At 41.6% G+C, this 25,739-nt stretch overlaps 2 protein-coding genes across 6 annotated transcripts in view; one reads left to right on the top strand and one right to left on the bottom strand.

The window, feature by feature from the left end:
- VEZT (vezatin, adherens junctions transmembrane protein) overlaps positions 1 to 2,629 on the bottom strand; it is a 60,408-nt gene extending 57,779 nt beyond the window's left edge. For 2 of the 5 annotated variants that reach the window (XM_039570576.1, XM_039570577.1), the window contains exon 1: positions 2,389 to 2,528. In XM_039570576.1, coding sequence (XP_039426510.1) covers positions 2,389 to 2,424 — 36 coding nt within the window. In that variant the 5' untranslated portion in view covers positions 2,425 to 2,528. Of the gene's footprint in view, positions 1 to 2,388 lie in introns of all 5 variants that reach the window. The other 3 variants (XM_039570573.1, XM_039570572.1, XM_039570574.1) reach the window with 3 other exon arrangements.
- Positions 2,630 to 2,752: 123 nt separating this feature from the next.
- The window catches only part of FGD6 (FYVE, RhoGEF and PH domain containing 6), a 73,423-nt gene continuing 50,436 nt past the window's right edge, over positions 2,753 to 25,739 (top strand). Inside the window, exons 1-2 of the mRNA XM_039570571.1 lie at positions 2,753 to 2,860; positions 12,301 to 14,701. Of these exons, the coding sequence (XP_039426505.1) occupies positions 2,848 to 2,860; positions 12,301 to 14,701 (2,414 nt within the window). The 5' untranslated portion in view covers positions 2,753 to 2,847. The remainder of the gene's footprint in view (positions 2,861 to 12,300; positions 14,702 to 25,739) is intronic.

Genomic DNA, 25,739 nt, shown 5'->3' with positions numbered 1-25,739 from the left:
AGAGCAGATGCTTGTAACAAATGCAAGAACTGAAGTGCTGGGACTATTCAGTCAGCAAATAAAAATTGCTGGCTGCTGCAGGAATTAATTTATAAATTGGATAGAATATGGCAGCACTTAGTGGATAGACTAACTGCCCATCATACATTATTGTTCAATCATGATGATCTGCAGTGGCATTTGAACTTGATAGAAAACACTGCTTTCCCAGAGCAGAAATGCCGTGTTTCTGCTTCCTTTCCTTCAAAGATAAATTAATGTAAAAGATACTTTGACAGTGAGAAAAATGACTAGTCCTTGGAAGCTCAGAAATATTTATCAGCAGGCCATCATCTGTTTGATGCTGCAAAATTTTTAATGTGGACACCTGCCACTGATGTCTTCAGGACCAGCTGGACAGAGCTATGACCCGAAAAAACATGCACAAAGTAACACTGGACATAACTGTGATATGGAACACGTGAAGCATATCCCATTTACTTCCTTCTCCTACCCATCCTTTTGGGTATGAGACACATGAAAGATCCCCTCTTTCCTGATTATGCATTTGTTAGCACACTACGACTCCTTACAACATCGATCGATATCTTGCTGAAGTGAGCTCCAAATGAACAGAGAAAACAACACAGCAACTGAAGTCTAAATGCTAATGGCCTTCCTGCAACAGGGATTGCTGAAGAACATGGGAAGTGACCTACTGAGGTGCAGAAAAAATGTAGTTGCTTACCAGAAACAATAAATAATTAAGGGGGAGAGTTGGGGGCCCAAGAAAACAAAAATTAAAAATGCAAATATGCTGTAGCATTAACTACCCCAATGCTTTTTGGCTCCTTGCCAATTCCTATCTCTGGCCCATGTGTGAAGTATGCTCATAATTCTCTGTTGAGCCTTCGTTTTAGAATGCTGTGAACCCTGCTGAGCACTTCAGAAGATAACTTTTGTGTGTATTTCACAGTACCCATTTTTATGAGTTAGCAGCCCATCCAGTTTTGCAGTCCAACCAATTAGCCAACCCAAACAGCCTGTATTCGTCCTACTGTTGCTTATCTGACTTTCTTATGATGTACCACAATATATGACAGATCTGTTACTGTGTCACTCAGTATACCTGTAAGTGTGTACGGATATAAACACACACACTTGGTACAGTAAATATATCCAAGAGCCTTTACTAGTGACAGAAATCTGTTCCCAAAACACAAGGATAATAGTGAAGAGCATATGCAAGGAGATCTTTTATTCTCTGTGCAGAACTTTTTCAATCAAAATGGTAGCTGCTGCATGAACTGAAGGACTGTGAAACTGTAAAACAAGTATCACTTTTACTGAAGATAGAAATGCAGAGTGCAGGCATTATGCCTGTGAAATAAATTCTCACCACAGATTTATTGTATGAAAGGAAGCAATTTAACATAGCAGCAACGTAAACAACAAATTTATTGTTAGGATTGAAGGTTGGTTGTGGATGAACACAAAACTTCGTGGTACGGACCAAAGACTAAAGAAATACTACTTACATAGCTGAGAAAAAAATAATTGCTTATGTAAGGAGTGTTTTCCATCCTGGTTAGAAGAGAAGCCTTATTGCTATTATAATAATTATTCATTATAAAGACAGCATTTCTCTACCACTTTGTACACCTGCAAAACCAGGTGCATCCTCCATTAAGATACAACTACACTTACCTGCTGCAAACGGACCCTATTTTGTTACCAAACCGCAGCAGTTGATGTATTAACTACCGTTTTAAATAAGGACAAGATGCTACTGTGGCTCTAAGAAGACGTGATATAACCAGCAAAGGCTTATGCAAATCCAGTAGTAACACAAATACTACAGAGATAAAGCAGTCTCAGTGCTCGCTGAAAGACACCTTTTACGTGAGTGACACCGACCCAGATGGCAGAATCTTTTAGCTATTTACTCCCTCTGCCCTGACCCTGCAGTTCGACCCGGCTGACCGGGCGCCGCTTCGCAGCCCGAGCGGTGCTCACGGGCAGCTCCGAGGGAACCCCCGCCGTCGCGGGCCTCCCGACACCTCCCACCGCGCCCGCCCGACAGCGGGGCCGGGCAGCCCGGCCCCGCCGCACAAAGGATCGCCCGGCCCCGCTGAGCCGTCCCGCCCTCGGCCTGCGCGGAGGGCGCGGCGCTGGTCCCGGGCAGCTCCGGGGCGCGGGACACGCCGAGCACCGCCCCGACCCGCCGCTCCCGCCGCTCCCGCCCGACGCTACCCGCCCGCGGCAGGCGCTGTCCTGGACCGGGCCTCGCGCCCGCCTCACGCCACGCGTCCACCCGACCCGCTCGGCGCATGCCGGCCGCGGGGGCCGCGGCGCAACGAGGGACGAAGACACCCGGGCCCAGCCCGCACCGGGTCGCCCCGCGCCCACCTCAAACACCACTTCTTCGTCGAACTCCGGTGTCATCCTTGCCCGCCATGCCACCCCCTCCCCGCGGGCACGCTGGGAAACCGAGTCCGCCGCCCCGCCGGCCGCCTCGCCCCGCCCCACTGGGCGCTGCCTGGTGCCGGGGAGAACTACAGTTCCCAGAAAGCACCGCGGAGCGCCCGCTTTCGGGCGCCCTGCGAGCGGTGCTGGTTGGGGCGGGACCAGCCGGGGCGGGGCGAGCGCCCGGGCCCGGCAGGGGGCGCCGGCGAGCGGCGGCTGAGTGCGCTCCGTGTGCTGCGGACGCGGGGTGGGATGCGGCGGTGGCGGGCGGGGGGAGCTGCTCCCGCTGCTCCTCTGGCTGGGTGGCGGCGCGGGGGAACAATGGGCTCCTTCTCCTCGGCCCTCAGAGGGGCCGTGGCGTAAGGGACGAAGGGAAGCGCGGCTCCGCGCTTGGGGAGCACCATGAGCTCCGCCGGTGAGTGCCCGGGGAAACTTTGGGGAGCGGCGGTTTCCGCCCGCCCGGCCGGCGACAGGCGGGGAATCCGCGTGCCCCCGCGGCCGGACAGCCTCGCCTCGCTCGCCCCGCGGCGGTGGGGACGCAGGGATGAGGGGCTCGCGCCGCGGGACGGGAGCCGGAGTCGCCGGCGCGCTCCCTGTCCCGGCAGCGCCGCGCGCTGCGCCCTCGGCTCGCTCCGGGGGCAGCGCTGGGAGGCGGGCCGGGAGCGGTCGGAGCGGTGAGGGGCGCACCCCGCACCCGGTCGGGTGGACAGCCCTTCCCAGAGTCTGCTACGGGCTCTCCGCACCCCTCGGTACATTTGGCCACGGGGCCGTGCGGGCACGTTCTGCCCGGGGCTGGAGCTGCTCAGGCTGAGCCGGACTCTGCGCTCACCGCCCCGCGGGTCCCGAGCGGGTCCCTGCGCCTGGGCTGAGCTGACGGCGGGGAAAACCTGCTGGGAGCCGGGTTCAGGCAGAAGAGCCAGCACCGGGGCTGGGGCTGTCGCTCCGTCTGACTCCGCGGAGCTGCGAGAGTTTGTCAGCTGCGGCTTTGCTTCGGGGATGTACCTGCCTTGGCCGGGCTCTTGCAAGTAGGAGCCCCACGGGGGTGCTGGAAAGCGTTCGCTTTTGGCCTTTCCAGCTGCTGGTTGGAACTGACCTGCTTCCGTGCTTTCCTTACCTTTCCTCCCCCGTTTCTTGACCGCTGCCAATTTAACGGCTAAAAGAGCTCCAAGGCAAATTCCTGGTTCAGAACAAGAGCACCTCGTGTTTAAGGGAATTGCTCGTATTTATATTTGCCTGCACGGTGGTGTGCTAACTTAGTACTTTTGTTCAGCCCTCTGTTAGTAGATTCCTTTCTTGTCTGCCTAAAGACGAGAACAGGAGTCGTTTCTGCATTGAAAACGTGTCGTGTAAATTATGATGTATTGGATGGAAACAGGGCTAATTGTAGGGTTAAACGGGAAGCAGCGAAGTGCTTCCTGTAGGGATTGGGGTGGTGGGTGTTCTGAAGAAAAAGCAATACACAGTCATCAAGCAGAAAAATCAGTGCAGTTCTCAGTGTTTTCCTCTCAAATATGTCAAATTGTTATTAACTCCAGTGTTAATTAAGTTTCCGAACTCTCATTGCTAATCAGAATTTACTGGAAAATGAAAAGCGGTTTAATGCATCTTTCTGCTTCATTTAAAACAGTCCTGTTTTTAATATATGTGACAGAACGGATTTTGTTTAGATTTTGAAAAGCATGTAATAAAGCAGGATATCTCTGCTTAACAGCTGCATTGTATGTTCCAGTTTTAAGTAGTGCCGCTGATAGTGCAGTTCACCCCTAATCTTTCAAGAGTTAAACAGCTGTGCAAACAAAGTAAGTGTTAGGGGGTGCTCAAGAGCTTAAAGCTGTTAAAATTTGATACGGTACTAAGTTTCAGAAAGCTGGGTAGATTTTTCAGTACTAAATAGTGATTTCGGGATGTTTAGATCTTAGGTGGTATGACTAAATAAGCTTTATGTGTACCTTGTAGTGCTTATGGGAAAGGTGAGGACAAAGGGGTTCTGGTGAACAAAGTAAGCAAAAGAGAAAGGGATGCTGAGGAATATCAGAAAAGAAAGTGGGACAGTTTCATGGCAAATCTAAATTTTAGCAAATTTTTTCAAGAGGGAGGCATATAGAGTAATAGTGGGCAGGAAGAGGGAAGATGAGGGGTATTTAAGAGAGGATGAAGAGTATTTTGTGTGTGATGTATTATGTGAAGGTAAAAAAATAAATGGGGAGCAGGTGAAACAAGATTAGAGATTCATGATCCTGCTGACAGCATCATGACAGCTTTTGACATTTCAGTTTAGGAGTTCCTATGCAAGGTATGACAAGGCTGAAGACTGCTAGAAGAAAGTTCTGAAGATTTAATATCCCTCTCTTTTTATTGCTATAGAACATAGTGCCTGTAATATATAGGCATTCTTTATAAAGCTAATGCTCACATAAAAACTTACCAATCCTGTATTTTAATTTCAGTCCTATGATCTGTAGAATCTATTTCCTACACTGAAATTATTTAATTGTGAATTCCGTCCTTACTCCGGTTTGTGCTATGTAACCCAGCTTTCTGTTTGGTAACACAGCGTTTCAGTAAAAATGTTATTGTCAGTCAAGGCTTCAGGTGGAACTTGAAATGCTAGAAATCTTTTCTTCACTTTGACTTGAAGGGCCTGAGTGCCTCTCTTTTAATGTACCTTTAGGACAAAACAACATGGTACACCATCATCTGTATTGCTTTAATATTATTTTAAGTAGGATTTGCAGGCGTATTCTTGATATGCAGGGCTCTCTCTAAGACAGATACTGTGCTATTTGAGGGGACTGTGGTATGGGGAGAAACGCCAAACATGGCTTCTCTCCAAGGACAGAAGTTGCAAAAGGTCTGAGATTGATAACTCAGCCTTAACCTCACTCCAGTTTACCTTTTGCCTTTCTAAATAGCGCGGTGCATATTCAGTGTCTTGCTGCCTGTCTTTTCTATTTCCTCTACAAAATTCTTTCAGTTACATCTCAGTCCAGAGCTGAACATAATTCTATGATGGAGTTCTGCCACAGCTATTGCTTACATGTTTTAAAACGTATATGTAAATCTGGAATTGTTGGAACTAAGGAACTATAGCACTTTTAAAAAATACTTTTGCATAATTTAAAGATTATCTCATTGTAGTGATCAGCCCATATGTTGGCTTCAATCTTCACTTACAGCTATACTCCTGCCATTGCTTTCTCATATACTGCACAAGATATATTTATATATTCACACTATAAATGATGCCAGTGAATGTCCATTTACTCGTTTTCTGCCTGAAAGTATTATGCTGGCTTCAAGTATGTGCTTTGCCTTTAAAAGGAAAAAACAAAAGCTCAGAGTTATGAGTTTGACATTTATTATTTCTTGCTGAAGAAACAGTCCTTATATGTGAATCTATAGAGCTTATTTAATGTGGGCAGGACGTATAGCTTAGGCTTGAAATTGGATTTGACAACAACAATGAGAAAAATGTATTTTAATGTCAGAAATGTAGTTCAAATGGAAAAAAATATAGCAGGAACAGAATAAACAAAATCAACATGACTTTTCCAATCAAACTTCACTGCTTTCAAGGATTGAAAAAAAAATGAGGCCTACAGGGTTTAATGTCCCTTTAACCCTTGGATATGTCAAGTCTCATTAGAGTTACTCAGCTCTGTCTCTGCATGTGATCTTAAAAGGTTGTTTATTCATCTCTTGTCCTTACTCTGAAGTTATCCCTGACTTTCCTGTTTTATTTCAATAAGTCAGCGAACAACCTAAGATTTTGAAATTGATGTTTTCCTTTTGCAGTTTAATTAGGATGTTTTCTAAAACTGTAGTGGCTTGGAAACCACAGTTTTCCCTTGTACTTTAAAAACTACATGTGTTATCTTCCGGGATGTTATGACTCCTTCCTTTTTTTGTTTCTTTTGAGCATTGTGGCACCTGAGAAAATCAGAGCCTCTGCATAATGAGAAAATAAATAAACATTTGCAGGAAATAAATTAATGATCTCGCAATACTTTTTTGAGGTGTTTACGTAATGAAACTTCTTTCTGTAACTGAAAACAAAGTAAATGACCTGAAAAGCCTTGTAATGACTCTTTAAATTTTAGGCTGCTGAAGAACAGGAGTTTTAAAATACTTTATCTGTTTCTCTCTGCACTGTATTGAGTGCCAGTGCAATAATCTCTCAGTGTATCCCAAACACAGCAGTAATTATCTTTCTCCCTACTTGTTCTTTAAAAGCCAGATTGGCTTTCTTGTTTTGAGTCTGTGAGTTGTAGTGTTTTATGCCAGAAGTAGTCTTAGGAACAGTAAATTGGCTGTTGGAGCAAGCTCTTCCTTCATGTAAGAAAAAACAGCACATTGATCTCTTGGTAGATACCTTCCAGGCATCATATTATTTTCATGTATAGCCTACAGATGAGATTTCCTATATCTGAGAATACAGTGTGCGTAAGTAAACAGGGTGCCACAAGAAAGCCAATGCATGTGTTTGCTCTAGACCAGCTGCTGAGCAGTAACTGTTTGAAGCCCTTTTCCTGGTGTGTGTGAAATAGATCTTCTAGGAGTAGTATGTGAAGTATATGTTACCTTGTAGGTGAAAAGGAACAAACTGCCTTATATACTGTGTGGTAAGATAAGATTATTCATTTGACCAGCTTCTATAAAGTAGCAGCTTTGTTAAATTCACACCTTGGCTTATGCCACAGTAATTTGATTGTGTACCCATACCTTAAGCTTAGGCTCAGCTGCTGTCAAAATCTGATGCCACACTGATTCATTGTTGTACTGTCTTCCTACTGTTCTGTGGTTCAGAAAGGACATTACTTCAGGGTGAGTTGCAGGATCTTGCCCAGGGTACCTCTTGGGTGACTTGAGATAGTTTCATAGGGCATCCTGAATACCAGGAGGGGAGCCTCTGTTCATATGAAGCATTGTAAGGAAAGGAATATCGAGTTATGTTAGCTTGGCAGTGTCTAGAACCATTTGTCCCCTTTTCATGGACAGATGCAAGTCAACATGACTTGTTCCTGTTCTTTTGTTGTTCCTAAATATAGGAGTTATTAACATCATCTCAAAGGTATTGGCATAAAAATTACCTGGGAAAAATACTCCTTTAGCAACAGTAGAGTTTATTGCAGAAGGTATAGTGCTATTTGATTTTTTGCCTCAGTTCACCTTCGTATATCATTGTTTCTCCTTATTCCTATGTAGGGCAGGAAAGATGTCAAGAGGTAAAAATTTGAGAAGGATTTAAAGCTGTGTAATAGTAATGCTTAAGATTGCAATGTCTTACTGGCTTTTCTGCTCATTCTCATGATAGTGCGTAGGAGAAGATACACAAGTGTTTTTAAGTGAGGTCCTCAGCTGTCAAATCCTATCATCTGAAGAACAGAAATGGGGGAGCACTTAGGGCCAAAGGATTGAGAGTAGAAGTTGCTTCAGGATGTTCACATCCTCCTCTAAAACAAATCAAAGGAAGAACAGGAGCACTTACCAGTCAAGCAATAACAAGTGTTGGTCACAGAGGAGATCAGCAGGATGAGAATGGGTGTTGCTTTTTCCTCAGAATGCTGAAGGACATAATTCACCAGGGAGATAAATGTCTGTTTTCTGTGCTGTGACCTGAAGTCAGACGAAGAGCATGTGCATTGATCTGCATGGGTGCTGCTAATGGCAATTTGTTGTTAGAAAAATAATGCCCTTTTAAATCCAACTTTTTTAAGGGGGTTAGGTGTTGGTATTTTTAAGCACCCTTTTTTTTTTCCCTTCAGCACTGAGCATGGTGTTGGCTGTTCCTACGTGAGCAGCAGATTTCCTGTTGGTGATGGCAGCATTGCTAGTCACTTTATTTATGGATTTCTTCCTTTGCATAGTCAAACAAGTTGGAGGATATCTCCTTGACAGTTTCTCTGGCTCTTTAACATTTAATCTGTTTATGCAAATAAAATTTTGTATTTCTGCTCTTAGATTTGCATTTATTACTGGAATCACTGGATGCAGGGATTCTCTTTGAGAAATGAGTTAAGATTGGAGGGGGGAGGAGGGAAAGTCATAGTGATTCTCCAGTTTCCTGAGTGAGACAGGCTAGAGAATCCAATGTCCAGTCCAAAGGTTCCTCTGAAAATCCTAAATGTGTCAGAAAGTGAGTTTAAGTTGTCTGTAAGCGCTTGTGGCTCCCCCACAAGGCTAGGCGAGGTGTTTCTGTAGTTAATTATCCGTTGGGTTTCATAATAATTTTAGAGCTTTGTTTCTAGTTTGAACTTGTCAAACCTCACTGGTCAGCTATGGAATTTCATCGGGGTTAGTGTTTTGGGGTTGGTTGTTTGTTTGTTTTTGTTTGTTTTTGGGGTTTTTTGATTCAAGAGCCATCTGTTATCAAAAATATTTCACTTGTGCATAAGTATATATTCTATTACAATTTTACTTTTTAAATTCTTGGTTAAATTAACCAGGATGAGCCTCCTTGGGATTTGAAGCATAATTTTTAGACCTTGGATACTTCTGTAGTTATTTCAGAGATTGCCAGAAGGTGACATAACATTTCACTAACAGTCTGGCAGGTGCTATGTACAGAAATATTTTCAACTCCCTTCATCTTTTATACTTACCAGATTATTTACTGCTTAGCTTCAGACCTGCATGGAGCTCTCATAAAAAAACTATGTACAATGATTTCCAAATTCTCTTCAATTTTTACTCTCCTCAGCATAACCAAGCATCTCTGTCCTTAGGTGAATAGTTAGTTCCATATGGCAGCAGGAAAACCCCACTGTCCAAACAACTAACCACTCCATGCATTTGCTCTATAATGCTTCCTTGATTATATTTATTGTTTTTCACCAAAGAGGCTTGCTTATGCTTGCCATTTAACAAAAATCATTCTCATATGACTTCCAGTCATTCCTTACACCTTTATATATAACAGTTGCCTCCTACTTAGTTTACTTTCTGTTCTGGATGGGAAATTGTCCCTTTTAGAGCACTGTTATGTAGAACTATGTTTTCCATCCAACAGTGAATTGGTTTATAACAACTGAACTTTAATTCTTGATTTCTAATATAAATCTACCATGTTTTAACCCTTGTCAGCTGCTGTAATTTTCTTGTAAGTATTTCATTGCTTGTATTCTTCAGAAACTTAAAGATATTTTGTTGAGGAAAACTACTGGTATGCATTCCCTTCCTGGAGTCTTTCCTCTCATGTCACATTTATGTTTGAAAGGGCTCTTCATCACATTCCTTTCTGATGGAGCGGTTGACTGCTGATCTGTATTGATACCGAGACTGTAAAGTGCTTGTTAAGACATTGACCCATATCTACTCTAGATGAAATGTGCAATCACTTTAAAGCAGACAGTGGTGTCTTTATTATCCCACACAATTTACTGGTCTCTTCTGTCTGTCTCAATGCTTTTTAGCATTGAAGTAATTTGAAAAATTCTAGTAGGCTTCAGAAATCATGCTGAATTGCACTTATTATCAGAAGTGAATTTTTCTGCTCTGTTCATTATCCAGGTTTCCACCACTGGCTTATAAATAACTGGTTTGTTTTCTTTGCATTTCTTTACATTTTCATGGTTTAGTTTTGATAAAACCATGGGGTTTTTTGATAGTTTATATTCAGGTAATAGTGTCAGGTCATAACTGCTGTTCCCTAATAAGTGCTAGTTGAAATCCCTGCAGGGTAATCTAGTTTGGTGGTATCCAAAATGTTAGGCAGTCCCACTATAGAGAGAGAAACTTCCAAGGTTTATGGACTTCAGTTTGTGAGTGGGAAAAATAATCCACAGGCTATTGCTCACCTAGCCAGTGTTTAATCTCTTGTATCTTTTTCAATCCACTTCTATTATTTGGGCATCAGGAAGGGTTCCAAAGCAGCCTGTCTCTCTCCTGTTTTCAGGGAACTTTAATAGCTTAATAAATATTACTGGACATGGCCCAGGTCTACTACTGTGTTGTGTTCTGTCACAAACTGGGTATCCCTTCCTTGTTTTTTTACTGTGGAACATGGGCTCTTTTATTGCCATCACTTCATTTTCCAACTGAATAAGCAGTTGGCTTGTTTGAAAGTGAGTGTACAGCTCTCTTCTGCTGTTTGGGATCAGTAGTTACCCACCCAAAGAGTTAATTTTATTTTTTCCTAGCAAATTTTTGACTCATCTGTGTGTAGGAAACCTGCCTTTAGATGGGATACAGAAGGTGGTATAGCTTTGGCAGTAGGTGGCAGTTGGGTCACTGTTGTCAGTTGCTATAGGGAGCTGTACCTTTGGAAAGAAATTCTGGATTCCCTCTTGCAGAATTTCTTTAAAATTGTCTCTGCCATTGGGTTTACCTGTTTGCTAATGTAATGGCAGCAAGGGCAGCCATTCTAAGTGTAAGTAGTCGGTCTGGGTACCATTTAGGGATTCATGTCCTAGAAAAAGATGGTTTTACTGGTTTTGGCTCTCTGCTTAGAGTAGTGGCTTGCTGTTTAGGAAATAGTTGCAACTGAGGGCATTGGCTTTTTTTTTTCTTTTCTTTTTTTAAATTTTTTTTAAAACCCATCTAGATTTCCTTCAAACAAACAAACCCCCCACAAAACAAACCTAAACTTTGAAACTTCATTCTTGCATTTCTAGGCTAGAGATTAAGGTATAGTTGCATATCTACAGTAATAATGGTGGTAAAACACAACCAAACACCAAACCCACATTTCAAAGAGAATAATAAATCAATGGCCTACCCTATCTATTTGCATGTGAAACATTAACTAGTATGTTTTCTTGAGGGTTTTATTTAACATGTATATGACTTACTGAAAGTATACCAAAATATTGATTAAAACAAAGGTAGTAAATACAGAGGTAATATATAAATAGCGTGAGACACTTGTTTACTTTATAAACCAGTTTGCACATATCAAAAATCACTCAGAGGACTTAGAAATCTGAAATTATTCCAGCATGTGGAAATGAATAGGTCATAAATATTCTCCTGCAATATTCAGATGTTTCAGGCATACCTTAAAAAAAAGCAACCACAAAATAAGCAAACAAAAAACTCCAAAACCACAACAGGATCAAAACTGCACAGTCTCAAAGTTCCTCATGAGCTCCTTTTCCTGAGTGCTGTACACTCTCCTCAGGATTTGTAACCTTGTTGTGCCAAGTCGCTCTTAATTCATAGTAGTGGTGACTGTTTCTAGGTCAGACATGTTGGGAAGAGTAATTTTATATGAGGCACAGAAATAGTGTTTTACAATAGAAAGGTACTGCCTTGCTAGAAATTACTGCATTAACTTCATACCACAGACCAACTGAACTGTTGGTAGTGACATGGCAATTTTCTAACTGGTACAGTAATTCATCTCACTATTGTTTGAAGAGGAGAGGAAGGGAACGAGGAATTTTAGGTTACACATTTCTCTGGGTGGTGGAGGAAGGGTCTGAACTGCCCTGGTCATTAGTCTAGCTGTCCCATTAACTTCATGGCTTATTATACGTGTGGTGCTTACCGTACTCGCCCCGTTTTACAATGGTATTACAGTTAAAACTGCAAAACCAGGCAAAGCTGCTTTGCTTTTCTTGGCATCAGACTTCAGCATCTGAGCGAGTATGTGTACTATACGTTAAACTGTTTACAAAAAGACTTTGAAAACTTTCCCTACCACTCCTTGATGTGCCTATTAAAACAAAGGCAACTAATAAAAAAGTGGTGTTAGGGATGAGAGGCATGCTTTTAACAGAAAAATGGATCCATGCAGACATTGAGATCTTGTAGATCGCAAGTTAAATGTTACAAAACTTTTTATAATACTGCATTGCAGGTGAAGTTGTTCTGTGGGCAGTGGTGAATAAAGTCTTTGTTTTCCATCTTTTCTAGAAATTAAGAAGCCACCTGTGGCCCCCAAACCAAAATTTGTCCTAGGACACAAGGCAGCACCTCCACCTGTTGCACCAAAGCCTGATATTGTACTTTCTGGTGGGATACAAGCAGCAAGGAAAACCAAGCCAGTGATTGCACCGAAACCAAAGGTTCTCAAGAGCTCCTCCATTCCAGAAGTTAAACCTCCATCATCTACACAAAAAAGCACAAAAAGCTTTGAGGAGCACAGGGAAGATTCTTCTCAAACTCTAGACCATTTGAACTATAAAAATGAAACCTCAGAAGGGAGTACTGGAAACACAGCATATATTCTACCTGTGTCATCTTGCAAATTTGAATGCCTTCATAAACTTGGAAATGGAGAGAACACCTGTAAAACTCAGATCATTCTTGAGCACTTTGACACCTTAGAGAACATCAAACTTGGTGAAAGAAATGCACTATCTCTGGGGGATAGTCACAATGAAAAACTGGGAAATAGAAGTCAGGTGGTTTTGAAAGCCAGCATTTTGGAAGAGAAACTTAAAGATGTCCTAACTCATGGTGTGTTTTCTAACAGCAGTCCTGTGAGGCACAAGTATGCAGACAAACTTGACAGAGGGGATGGCAGCAGTTCCAAGAATGATGTTAAAATAGAGTTTATGGAATTTGTACAGTCTTCGTCATCTTCTGAGGTAGCTAAAGGGAAGCAACAAAATGCTGATGAGTTTCAGATGTCTGAAATTTGTCCTAGTTTGACTGAAAATAATCACAGTTGTTCTTCCCCATTGGACAAGGAAATCCTAGAGAATGAAAACTTAAGTAGTAATAGGATGTTTTCAGTTGAAGTAGGGATGAAAGCAGATGCTGATAAAACCTCCCGTGACACATCTTCAGTCCTGAGCTCCAAAGTGCTTCCTATCCCTAAACCAAGAAAGCCACGTGCTGCATGTCTAGTACGTCAGGATGGCATAGACACCACAGGAGAAGGAACAAAGGAACCATCTAGTTCAGAGAAAGATTCTTGCGGGGTTGCGGACCAAGGCATAAAAAAGCCAGCAAAAATTAATGTCCTTGGTCAAAGTGTTTGTTATAACAATAATGTAGAAGTGTTTCATCCAGAAAAATGTGAGGTAACTCAAAGCAATGCAGAAAAAATGCCTCAGGTAAAGGAACCTGCTGTGAAAGAGTCAGCTTCACAAAATCTTTTGCCTCAGTTTTCACAAAGAAGTCCTGATTTGATGGGAAGTGTTGAATCTTCTTTAAATGCAGACCACAACTCCATGGATGAGAGAACAGATGACACCAGTTGGCCAGGTGCTGTGGACAAAAGGACTAACTTTGTCAGGTGTGATACCTTGTCCATGAGTTTGCCAAAGCAGCTCAAACTGACAAGCAGTCAGCACTCATCTGCTTCCAACAGCCTCCATGTTTCACCGCAAAACTTGGAAGAGAAAGAAGTTAAAATAAAGGATGGGAGTTCTCCGAAAGTTGTTCCTAAGAAACCACAGAGGCATGGCCTTCCAGCTGCTGGCCTGCTGAAAAAAGCTGCATCAGCAGAGCTTGTGGACAAAAGTTCTTACACCTCCAGTGAGGACAAATCGAACAGCCTTCTAGAAGGATCTCGCTTTGCACATCCACGAGCCAAGGAGCAGGATGCACTTTCGTCCTGTGACATACCCAAACGTTCTTCTGAAAAACCCGTCTGGAAGTTACCTCATCCTATTCTTCCATTTTCAGGAAATTCTGAATCATTAAAAACTGCTACCAGCTTCAGCCACTTGACTGTTGTGACGAAGCCTAGGGCCAAGTCTCTCTCTGCTGTGGACATGGACAGGACAGACAAGCCCTGCAAAGACCATCACAAGAAAAACAGCTTCAAAAAGCTTCTGAACATGAAACTGTCAGTTTGCTTAAAGAAAAGTGACTTTCAAAAATTTCTGTCTAAAGGCAGCCAGTCAGTGGAGAGTGCTACTGCCAACCTTTCCAGTGGGGATGGGTATGGAAATAACAACAGGAATGTAGGGTCTGTAGGCAGTGAAAGAAAAGCTAAATCTGCCAAGGCACATTCTGTAGAAATAAGTAGTCCAGCATCACAGAAGAAGAGGCAGAGAAACAGAAGTCAACCTGAGATGCGAAATAATCAAAGGCTGGAGTATTTAGATAGGCATGTACTTGTGGGAGAGAATTTGTCCCAAATGCATTTGAATTCTGCAACCAGCACTTGTGCTCCAGAGTATGAGAATGTGCGTCACTATGAGGAAATACCTGAGTATGAGAACTTGCCTTTTGCTATGGGTGCTAGGAGAAATCTCTGCTCTGAGTGGCAGAACTCCAGCAGCGTGGAAGAGCAGAGCACTGACTTCTATGAATTTGAGGAGCCTTGTGAAGCTACAAGCAGGTGTTGGAGACTTGACAGGTAAAATAAAGAGAAAAGGGAAGTTAAACAGCTGCATTGTAACTCTGTTGGTTGTAAATATGTTTAAATGATAGCTTGAGAGGCTGTACCCCTTTTGCTAGATGTCAGCAGGACAGTTGTTCCTGTATATCTTTCTGTATGCTTTTGTTGTTTGAAAACTGCTTGCACTTGGCGATGAGTCAAGAGGAAAAGTAAGCTAGTTATTCCTCATATATTCCTCAAAATTTGTGAAATTTTTCCTGGTTTAATTAAAGCAAATCAAACACAGTCATGTATTTGTATCCAAGAATACTTCAATGGGGAGGAATGAACCTTACCAGTCTCACAATGAACTGGAATAGCTATCCATAGAGTGCATAGTTGCTAGGTTTGTAGGGGGAATTAATATATTTTTAGATCAGTTGATAGAGCTGGGAAAAGCAGACAAGCTTTTAGGTATGCAAATTCTTCATCAGGTCTGGAAAGCTTTTTTGGGTATAACAGAAGCTACTGCTTCTCCCTAAATACAATGAGTTCTTCTGTATCTGCCTGTGCTCCCAGCAAAGGTGGTAGTAGTACACAATTTCTGTGTGACTCACAGAATATTAGTGTGATAGTGTTTGGTAACTCTGCAGGTTGCTGCTGTGTTTCTTTAGCTCAGGAGGTGGTGGAGACAGGTAAGGTCAGCAGATTCAAAGATATGTTGGATATGTTCATAGATATGAGGAAACGTCCTCCAGTTGCGCCAGGGAGGTTTAGATTGGATATTAGGGAAAATTTATTCACTGAAAGGGTGGGCGGTCAGGCATTGGAATAGGCTGCCTACATAAGTGGTGGAATCACTGTCCCTGGAAATGTTAAAGAAATGTCTGCCTGTGGCACTTGGGGACATGGTTTAGTGGTGAACATGGCAGTGCTGGGTTAACAGTTGGGCTGAATGAACTTTGAGGTATTTTCCAGTCTTAATGATTCTGTGATTCTATGTCCACATTGGATGGTAAATGGAATAGGCAGGAACAGATCTTTTAATATTTGTGACTGGATGCTGAGAAGAGAAATCAGCCACAGAGTGTAGCCAGACTCATGTGTTCTCCCTAAATAGCATCACTTAGTGTGTCTGTCAGTGTGGTGACAGGTAAAGCATTGTTTTGACCCAATATGGTATCACGCAGTTTCTTAACTTCAGCTAATCAGTTTGTCTTACAGATCCTAAAGATTTATCTCAAACCAGCAATAAGGGTTTGAATGAAATATGCAGCCTGTATATTTCAAAGTCCCCAGCAAACTTCTTCACACTATTGCGAACATATGCATAACAAGAATAAATGAATTAGCTTCTAGGTAGTCACATTTAACTTCATTTTTCACTGAGAGTTACTAAGCTTTGTTTCATTTTGGATGTGTGTATAGGAAACATATGCTCCAAAGAATCTGTGTTCTCTGATACAGGAAGAGACAAATATTTTAAGGGGCATCTTACGTTAATTGTTTTATAGCTAATATTATCAACCTGGGTCTGTTTGCTGGAAAATACGAAACCTTATCATGGAAAGTAGGATTTCTAGTTATGGGCTAGGTACTGGTACATTTATTCAAGTGGTTTTTGAGTATATTTATAGTTTACAGCAGGGTGTTTCTTAGTTTTGTCTTTCATGTAATTTAAGTTCCTGACAGAGTGTATGCTTTTTGTTTAAGTCTAATCTTTTGAGTATCTTGCAGGGGTTTTGACCACACTCTCTTGGTATTCCCTCGATTTGTTGCACCTAAGAAGGGTGAGACCAAACTTAAATAAGGATGCATTTCATGTGTTTATGTGATTCATTTTAGTTCGTGTTGTTTTGTTCTGAATCCAGGTGAATATCTGTCTGCTTTAGGAAAAGGATAGTTTTGCTGTATGGAGCATGGTAGATGTGAGATTGCAGTTGCTCCTGAAGTGAAATTCTGTAGTTTTCTTATCTGGCTAAATGTGTGAGATTTATAGTTATTCCCTCTCCACACAAACCTTCCCCAGTACCAGTGGTGATGTAAGGGTTTAAGTGGACTCCCTGGCACATCTGTAGCTGAAGCTGCTCCCTAAGTTGGATGTTCTTGGCACAACTGGGTTTGTGTTGTTTTTCTTTAAGAAGCACACATAGAAAACCATAACCAGAGCCATTTATGTGTTTATTTTAAATCAAATTACTCAGAAACCACCTTATGGAACAAATAATGCATATAGTTACTTCAATAGATTTCAGAGAATAAAGAAATCCCTAGGGAAAAAAAAGAGGGCACAACAATACAGTAGTCTCCTGACGTGGATCAGTGCTGCTGGGAGAGCAGGGATGAGTATTCGTTTTGGCTCTGCCGTGGGAGGTGTAAGGGTCCTCACCCAGACGGGCTGGGCAGGCAGCTTCTCCAGTTTTCCCATCCAGTGTTATCTCAAATCCTTTGAAGCTTCCTTATCAATGTTGTCTTACCCTTTCTGCATAGTTCTGTAAGAGCTTTTTATCATTTCCTGGGCCAGGCAGTATTATAAAACCAGTTAGAGAAACAGTGCTGCTGTTGTTATTGAAATAATTGCCTCTCGCGTTTTCCCCAGCCTGTCAGAACACGCACTCAGCTCTTTTTCATAGATCATGGCACACAAATTCCTGTACTGCACTGCTCATGGGGATCTCAAAGCAAATTATGTTATGATTAAAGCCAGTGTACAAATGAGATTGTTCTTCTGAGAAATTCAGAAGAAATTTCAAACCAATTGCATGGTCTTTGACTTCTAGTCAAAATAGCACATATTCAATATATTAAGTCTGAATGCCAGTCTTGACGTTACCAGAAGAGTTCAATGGTGTCTTTAGCTCATGCCTCATTTCTTTCTGGAGGAAGACATAAAATTTTGATAATGGACTCAGTGCTTTGGTGGTTACTGAGAAATTTCCTCACAATCCCATCTGGTGAAACCAGCATGCTTTAATGGAGAATGGTAATAGCTTTTGACATTTTTATCTGAGCTTCGTATGTCTCATTTAATTCAGATATGTTTTGTTTGCTTGAGCCTTCCTGCAGGGAATTAAATGCAAATGGCAGGCCTGGGTAATTAATGGTAGATATCAGTTGTCAGAACTTCATTTCTGACTTACTTGATATCAACTTCCGTTCTACTGGAAAGAGAAGGCTTGGCTTTGAAAGGAAGAGAGTCAGGGTCCTGATCTGGTGTGTGAACCACTGAGGTGAAACAGGTGCTGCTGATGGGAGTCAGAATGGATTTGGTTTTTGTTACGTAGTTCAGGGGAATACTCTCAATAAAGTAAGTAGTGTCAGTACCTTGGGAGCAAATAATCTATGTTTTGTTTCCACTATACGAGAAAGAAGTCTTCTGAAATGGTGCTTCAGGGTTGTTTCTTTTGTCTGGCCTACCTGTTTGACTGCCAATTTAAAATGGATAATTTAGATGAACGTGTTTTTATGAGGACTCTATAAACAAAGTGAGTGAAGACTAGCTGCTGTGAGATAGAAAATGTGCTGTTAAGTGTAAAAGAAGTTTTAAATATCATTATCCAGTCACAGATAACAACAGGAAATGCAGCTCTCTGGATTTAGTGGGTTTTGTGGTTTTGGGTTTTTCAAGATGTTGCAAATGTACATGACTGCTAATTTATTTATAACTGTGTCATTTTGTTTCCAGCTAGGATTTTTCTTTGGGTAGGCCTGGGGAGGGGGGAGTACCATGTGACAACAATCCTTTATGATTTCAATGTTGGTTTAATTAAATATTACTTAGTATTTTCCCCACACCTGCTGGTTTAGATTAATGCATTGGTTTTCCAGAAAAGAGCATGTCAATGCAAAATGTAAGTTTAGTTTTCCATACTAAATTCTGCTTTGGTGACTGAGTCCCCAGAGGTGAATTAAGTGTCCATGAAAACCTTAGTGGAATATTGAATCTCATATTCAAATCTGTGTGGTTAAGCACTTTGCTTTGATACATATTCCTCTTTGATGTTGTGGTGGGGGTTTATTCGGGGGTTTTTGTGTGTTTTTGTGGGTTTTTTGGTGGTGGTGTTTTGGTTTTTTGTTTGGTTTGTTTTGGGGTTTTTTTTGGCACTAAATTAATAAAAGTCTGCGAGATCTAAATAGCATTTAGAATACTGTAAGTTCAAGCCCTTATGCTGAGATTTGAATGCACAAAATACATTTTAGGTATTGGAGGTGTTACACATTAAAACCCATGTCTTCTTTTTGTTGGATTTTTTGAAGGATATAACTTCCTGTTAAGTAGAGGCCAAGTATGTAGATTTTTTTTTTTTATTTCACCTGTTTCTCAAAGATTGTAATGGATTATTTCCTGATCTGAAGAAGGTCGGTTTCTCCTTCTGCATCAGCTCTGCAGTCTTGTCTTCCAATCTCCGCTGTGTATCTAGCTGGCTTCTGCCACCCTTAGTTGTACATAAAATTCTTTCTCTGCAATTGTCCATCAGGTTTTAATGACATAGCTTTGATAACAGGCTTGTTAGGTTTCCTATCAGGCTTCGTTATCCTTGGTCATGTGTTATCGCTGGCTTTCTTTTCGTGTTCTGCTTCCTTGAGCCTGCCTTTCTTTTCCCCTCCCTCCTTTTGTCACATACACGTTGTGGTGCAGCAGGGAGGCTTCTGCCAGCTCTGAGGGCTTGTCAGTAAGGAGTGAGTCAGAGGGCTCAGATAGCTCTGCCCCCAGTCTCCTGCAAGGCTGGCTGCAGAGCCACTCTGGCAGTCCCAGCCCCAGAGCTGGGAATGGACAAGAATGGACAAAACAATTCTTGCCTATCAGATATAAGGAATAAGCCATTTTGCTGACTTCTCACTTTTTGCTCTTACAGACCATGAAGAAACAAATTCTGTAATTGTTAGGTGTGTCTAATCAGAGTCAAATCAGGGAGGCATGGAAATGTTGCTGAGAAGTGGTAGTAGTACAGTTGCCTGGGAATATTCATGTTTGAACATAAGGACTTTGGGAAGAATGCAGGCACTGGGAACCTTGGGGCTGGAATTCCTCTATTTTGTAGTGTCAAGTTAATTGTTTTGTACTACTAGGGTAGCATGTCAAACTACATGGAAGACTCGCAGTGAATTTTTTTTTACTCAGGAGAGCATATGGACTGGTTTGGGTATTCTTTTCTTTCTATCCAAGAAACTTTATGTGAGTCAGTGTCTCCATGGTCTGCTTTTCCAGTAAGAGAAGTTTTCTTTAGCATTGGAGTATCTTGCAGTTACACAGCTTTACAGGCTTTACAGTTTAGTCTGCTAAACAACCTGAAATAAAATGCATGTACTGTAAGAAGAAAATACTGGCACTCTGGAAAAATACTCAAATCTTCTAAAGCAAGCTGGTCTCGCCCCTTCCCCCCCTTTTTTAAAAAAATCAGAATAAATAGGAACTTTATTAGAACCTTAACGCATTCTCATGCAAATATGTTTTTGAGATGTGCTGATTTAATCTGTTTTGAGATTAAATCAGTGGGAGAGATTCTGAGGTCTGATCCTCTCCATCTTCAATGAGGGAGAGAAACAAGTTGGAGAACTACATTTTTCCCATACTGTTATTCTGGTTTACAATCCAGTCATGAAAAGATTTGAAACATCTTATGAAATGCAAATAATTGTGAAGATCTCCAAGACAGTAATGAAAAAGAATTTTTGTCTTTGATACTTGTTGCATCCCTGTTTTCGAGAGCTCCCTCTTGATTTTGGTAAAAGAAGGAGGTGGGTGAAGAAGGCTGGCATAGCCAGGGAAATTTTTGACAGAGTTGCAGGTGCAATAATGAAAGACTTGTAGGTTATCAGGTGGTGTTACAAGCGTTACATAAAACCAGATGTGGTTTCAATTCTCAACGTTATCTTTTTATTTAGGTAGTTAGGGCTGGGTGTGCTTTTGAGTATGAGAGGCAGTAAGATGGTGGCAGTGGTGATGAGGCAGGCACTGCTGTGAGCACTGCCCAGCTGCTGGGTGAATCCTCATCCGCTCTCCAAAAGGTTTGGTGGCTACTTTGGTCACAGTCTTGCGCAGTCTAGAAAATAAGCTTGATGCTCATGCACTAAAAGAGCCATTTGGAGGGTAAACTCTGCTATCCTTTGTTTCCCACTGAGAAATGCTCACCACAGATAGCAAAAACGTCTTAACTACTGTTCCCATTGCTCCTCCGGTACAATACAAGGATGTCCTTGTCCTTCCGGTGACATTGCCCTCAACTCAGTGTGCTGGCTCTTGGCTTCAGCTGGAGGGTGGCTTAGTGTGACGTGGGGGAGCCTGAAGGAAGCAAAGCAGTGCATAAAGCTGCTGTGTCCCTTAGGCTCCTTCCTAACCCCCCTGTTCATGGGTAACAGGAACTCTGGCGTCACGCACTTTCGTAAATTCATCTGCAATGCTTTATCTTTTTCTTTCCTATTTTATTCCGCTTGTGTTTTTCCTAATTTTGGCATTCTTCATAGGTATTTCCTTTTCCTAAAGGCAGAGGAAGCTAAGTAACGCTGCATATTTGTCACCGACGTTGGCCTTTCTCCCCCGCCTCCAACGTGTGCGCTCTGTCTCCTTTTGCCAACCATGATATAAATTAACAAAATGTAGCTCCAGAGAATACATCAGATGTAGAATGGAGAGTCAAATGTGATATGAGAATTGATGAAAGACCCATTTATATGCTCAACAGCAGCCTTTTCCTGTGGGTTATTTTCAGCATCAGCTCAGGAAATGTGCTTGTGGAGCTCTGTGGCACAGTGATATTCCAACTGCATTCTAATGTGTAAAACAGTAGGACTTTTGGGTGGCACAAAGTAAATGTGTAAAGAAAGCGATCAAAATACCATTCTCAATTTAAATGCCAACAGTGATATTAATATGCCACACTTACCCAACACTTATATTTGATCTAGTTAAGTATGTTTTAATGAATAGATTTACAAAAGTACGCAGCTATGTTGTTTCAATGCACTAGATAAAACGTAGGTAAAGAAATGCTGGTTTTATTTTAGAAGCTAGAATCCAGTAAGTTTCATTTAAAAATACAAGGTTTATACAAGTTTTAATTTTTCTTCAAAATATCTTTGTGCTTATGAAAAACTGTTCTACTCAAGCAGAAGAGGACTAAGGAAATCCTTAAGGTGCATATAAATAAATAAAGGTAGTTTTTACCAAACCTCCCATTTTGATAGCTACAACCTAAGCCTTATGGCTCAGTGATTTCAACTGCTCAGAGTTCACTTGATTTTTTGTTGTTGTTGTTGTTTTCCCAGTGGTATTTGTGGGGGTGGTTTGTTCTGTACAGATTTTTAGATGAGCTGAAAAGTTTATAAAGAGTGTCTAAATCCTATTCTTCTTCTAATTTGTGCAAAAGATTAGAGGAAGAGATAGCACAAGTCTAACCTTGCAACCAGCTCAGTTATTCTTTACTCTTAGTCTGTGTTGCTCTTGACCAAACTATTTCATACTCCTTTTTTGACATACTCTCCAGGAAGCTGCATCAGCTCCCATGCATGCAGAGAATTGTGTGTTTAGGAGCTAAGCCACTCCCATTTTGATTTCAGCTCTAAGTCACTACCTTTTGAGTAATCTGTTACTCAGCTCTCTTTTGTCATCTTCTTGATATCTGATATGTAAAAAAACCCTGAGTGCAATAGGATGTGTTATTTTTAAATTGAGTGAGCAACTGTTTGAAGAGAGATATTGGAGCCCTGATTTCAGGGATAGTCATCCAAAAATTATAAAACTAATGCTGAGCCAATACAGAAGATACTGGGTAGGGCCTTGCATTTATAGTGAGCGGAAGTAGCAATGCATTGAAATGTCATGGTAGCTCTGGCAGGGTAAGGTCAATTTTATTTGAAATGGGTATTAATATGAAGATTTTTTCTCACTTGGTCTAAGTTGTCCCTTTCCTATTTGATACATTTGTTTTGACATTTTTTGTCACAATTATAGTATAGTTTTCCTGAAGTCTGTTTAGTGTGTGCTCGAGTTCTGTTGTGGTTTTTCCTTTTTTTTGTGTAACTGGAAAACAAAGTGTTGTTTTTTCTTCTGATCCTGCTGTCCTTTCCCAATCTACTTTATCCCTCTAGGATCTGTTTTGTGAATTGAGAAAAGTTAGAATAAGAGGTCCTGATTATGAATGAGTGCCTTATTTTGCTGGTCCTTTTTTACATTGTTTTTGTCAGGAGTTTTTTCCAAGGTCTTGTCCATGAGCATTGCAGCTCTCCCTATGAAACAAGAATTAATGATAAGGGAAGGCAGAAAGTTCTAAATTCTGCTGTAAGTCTCTGTAAACAGATAATTTGAGAGCTGTTTGCACCTTTTCTAAACTGTGCTTTCTAAAATCGTGCTGCGAAGGATGCTCATGACTGTAAATTCTCTTTACGTACCCTGGGAGAATCCCTCACAACTTTTGGTGGTGATGGGAAGCACCAATGCAGGGACCCCTTTCCCTTTACGTGCTTCCAGGCAAGGTTTAAATCCCTCGGTTTTGCTGCAGCATTTCATTTTCCAGTACCGGTGCTCAGGACTGTCCCATTGTATCCTCCTGGATTATATTCTCCTGCATTGGCGTCATCTCCTTTTGGCACCTTTGCTGGGATGGGTAAGATAAATAAGACTCCTGGTTTAGGCTGCATTTCACTCTCATTTTTTGCTTCATGGTCCAATATGCCCAAAGGAAAAATGAAAAGCAGGGGGACATGAAGATGACAATGAGGGAGGGGATTTTTTAGCTCTAATGGTAGACAGTCACCATTGTTCAGAGAATCTGAAGTTCAGGTGACAGTCGTGAATTAATGATGGGTCAGGCTGCAGGTGCATCTGGAGGGATATGAAATTCATCTTTATGCTTTCTTAGACTGGTTTGCGAAAGGAAACGTGCTGGTCTTGGCTTCTTCAGGCTGGTTGTGGAGGGGGGAGGTATTGCAGCAAAAAAAAAAATGCAGTAACTGATGCCTTTACTAATCTTGATTATCAGTAATCTCATTATATATTTTCTTAAACCTTCCATAGAAACTCATTCGTGATCTTGGTTAATATTCATGATTATTTGTCAATCCAAGTGTCTGTCCTGCTTGTCACAATGTCAGCTGTGCCACACTGTTCAGGAGCTGAGCTGTCCCACTGTGGGCACCAGTCTTCTTGCAGACTTTTAAACTGAGACCTCTCTCTTATCCTTTTCTTTTTTAATGTGGGTTTGCTGTGGTGAGTCCAGAAACATTTGAAGCATGCATGTGTGTTTATGTTGAACTTTCCAAGGAATTGAGGAATTGTCAACAAACGGTCTCACTGAAGATGACTTCTGTGAGCATGGAAGGCTGCCTGTGGTGAGCCATCCTTGGGTGCCTCTGGCCTCAGGAGCTCGTGTTTGCAAATCACAGCTAAATAAGGAGATAATTTGAGACCTGTTTGCACCTTTTTTAAACTGTGCTTTTTAAAATTGTGCCGTAGAAGTGGGGGCGTGACTGTATTGATCATAGTCTGCCTGAAGTAGGGTGAGTGACAGAATGGATTACTTAATAAATTTTGTACCTTTTTTTAATGTAGAGCACATATGATAAATGCTTTTTTTTTTTCTTTACCTTGTTTAGAATGTGAGTCAGCTGCATTTTTCTTTCTCCTCATTGAGGAAAGGAGTAAGTGCTGTCTTGACCTGAGGATAACAAATGCTAAACTGAATGGTGCTGGCTGCAAATGCTGGGATAACTTGGTTCAAGCAAGTCAGGTGTAGAAGTTTGCAACATGCTCAGCCAAGTGTAGAAGGAGCTGCCAGTGGCATGATCTAACAGGCTAAATGTGGTGGTAGCTCTCGCAGTGTTTATGGTATCCTCCTTGCCCAGAAGTCCCAGGTGTAACCAGTGAGTGCCAGAGGTAAGGTCTGGGACAAAGAGTGTAGTTCTTGGTGTTTCTCCTGGCAAGAGCAAACTCCTGGCACTCCCACATGGCCTCTCTCAGCAACCAGCCCATTGCCCAGGAGGCAGCAGACAGCTTTCAAAGTGCAAGCAGCTCTGAATGAAAATCCATTTCAAGTAGATTGTATTGAGCTTTTCTTTTGATAGTGTATTTCTGTCATCAAGGAACCTGGCTTTCTATAAAAAATGTTAGACATTAATGAGTGCATACAGTGCATATGATTTTGTTTAAAATAATTCTGTTTCAATTCTTGGAAGTCTTTAAATTGCAATTTGAAAAATGAACCTGGAGTGCACCAAATATTTTCAATTGTAGTTGCTCAGCTGGATGCTGGTCGTTTCTTTTTTCTAGCTGTGATTCTTGAGTGTTTATGTTTGTAACTGAATCCTTAAAATTCCTTAACCAGCCTGGAGAGAATATAGCACAACAGTTCTAAGCAATGCAAATAATCACAGACTGATTGGTCTAGTTTGCTTGCCCCTTGTTTTGTGGTGCTTTTTATTTTAAAGACCATTGTAAAAGTTTGTTTTATTCCTTGCCATGCCGCCTATGGAAGAATTGCTTGCGAAAGGGACTAATGAATCTCACAGGCATAATCTGTTTAGGCAGTCTTAAAACATATAAATAAAAAGAAGATAAAAATTAATTGTCATGTTCCTTAGGATCACACCAATAAAACTTCATGGCTGGTTGCCTTTTTTCTTGTTGCTAGTCCTAATAATATGAAGAACTTACTAATATCATTGACTTCTTACTGCAGAGAACAAATGGCATAATGTTAACGCTGTTGTGTAAAATCATGTTTGTGAGGGCACCTTGCTATCTTGCTCTCTTGCTGTGAAAAAGCACCATTTTTGGCAGAGAAGTTGAAGCCCAAGCAGCTTGGCTGCCGTAAGGCAACCGGTCTCCAGTGCTGGCAGCCAAGTCAGCACTGCAAGAGACGCAGCTGCATCCACCAGCCTTTCTCAGAGTCCACTACACCTAGAGAAGAGAGATGTGATCTCAACTTCAGCTTTTTTCATCTGTGAGTCTGTCAGTAAACCAGAGAGGTGACTGATGGTATGGGAATAATTCAGATAAGTAATCCCCCTGGCCTAGGTTGCATTTCATCCTCATTTGCTGCTTCATGTTCCAGTATGCCTGAAGGAGAAATGAAAAGCAGGG

The sequence above is a fragment of the Corvus cornix genome, chromosome 1A (assembly GCF_000738735.6).
Source record: "Corvus cornix cornix isolate S_Up_H32 chromosome 1A, ASM73873v5, whole genome shotgun sequence".
Lineage (NCBI taxonomy): Eukaryota > Metazoa > Chordata > Aves > Passeriformes > Corvidae > Corvus > Corvus cornix.
The sequence above is the reverse complement of the archived record's forward strand: the minus strand, read 5'-3'. Positions and strand labels throughout refer to the sequence as shown.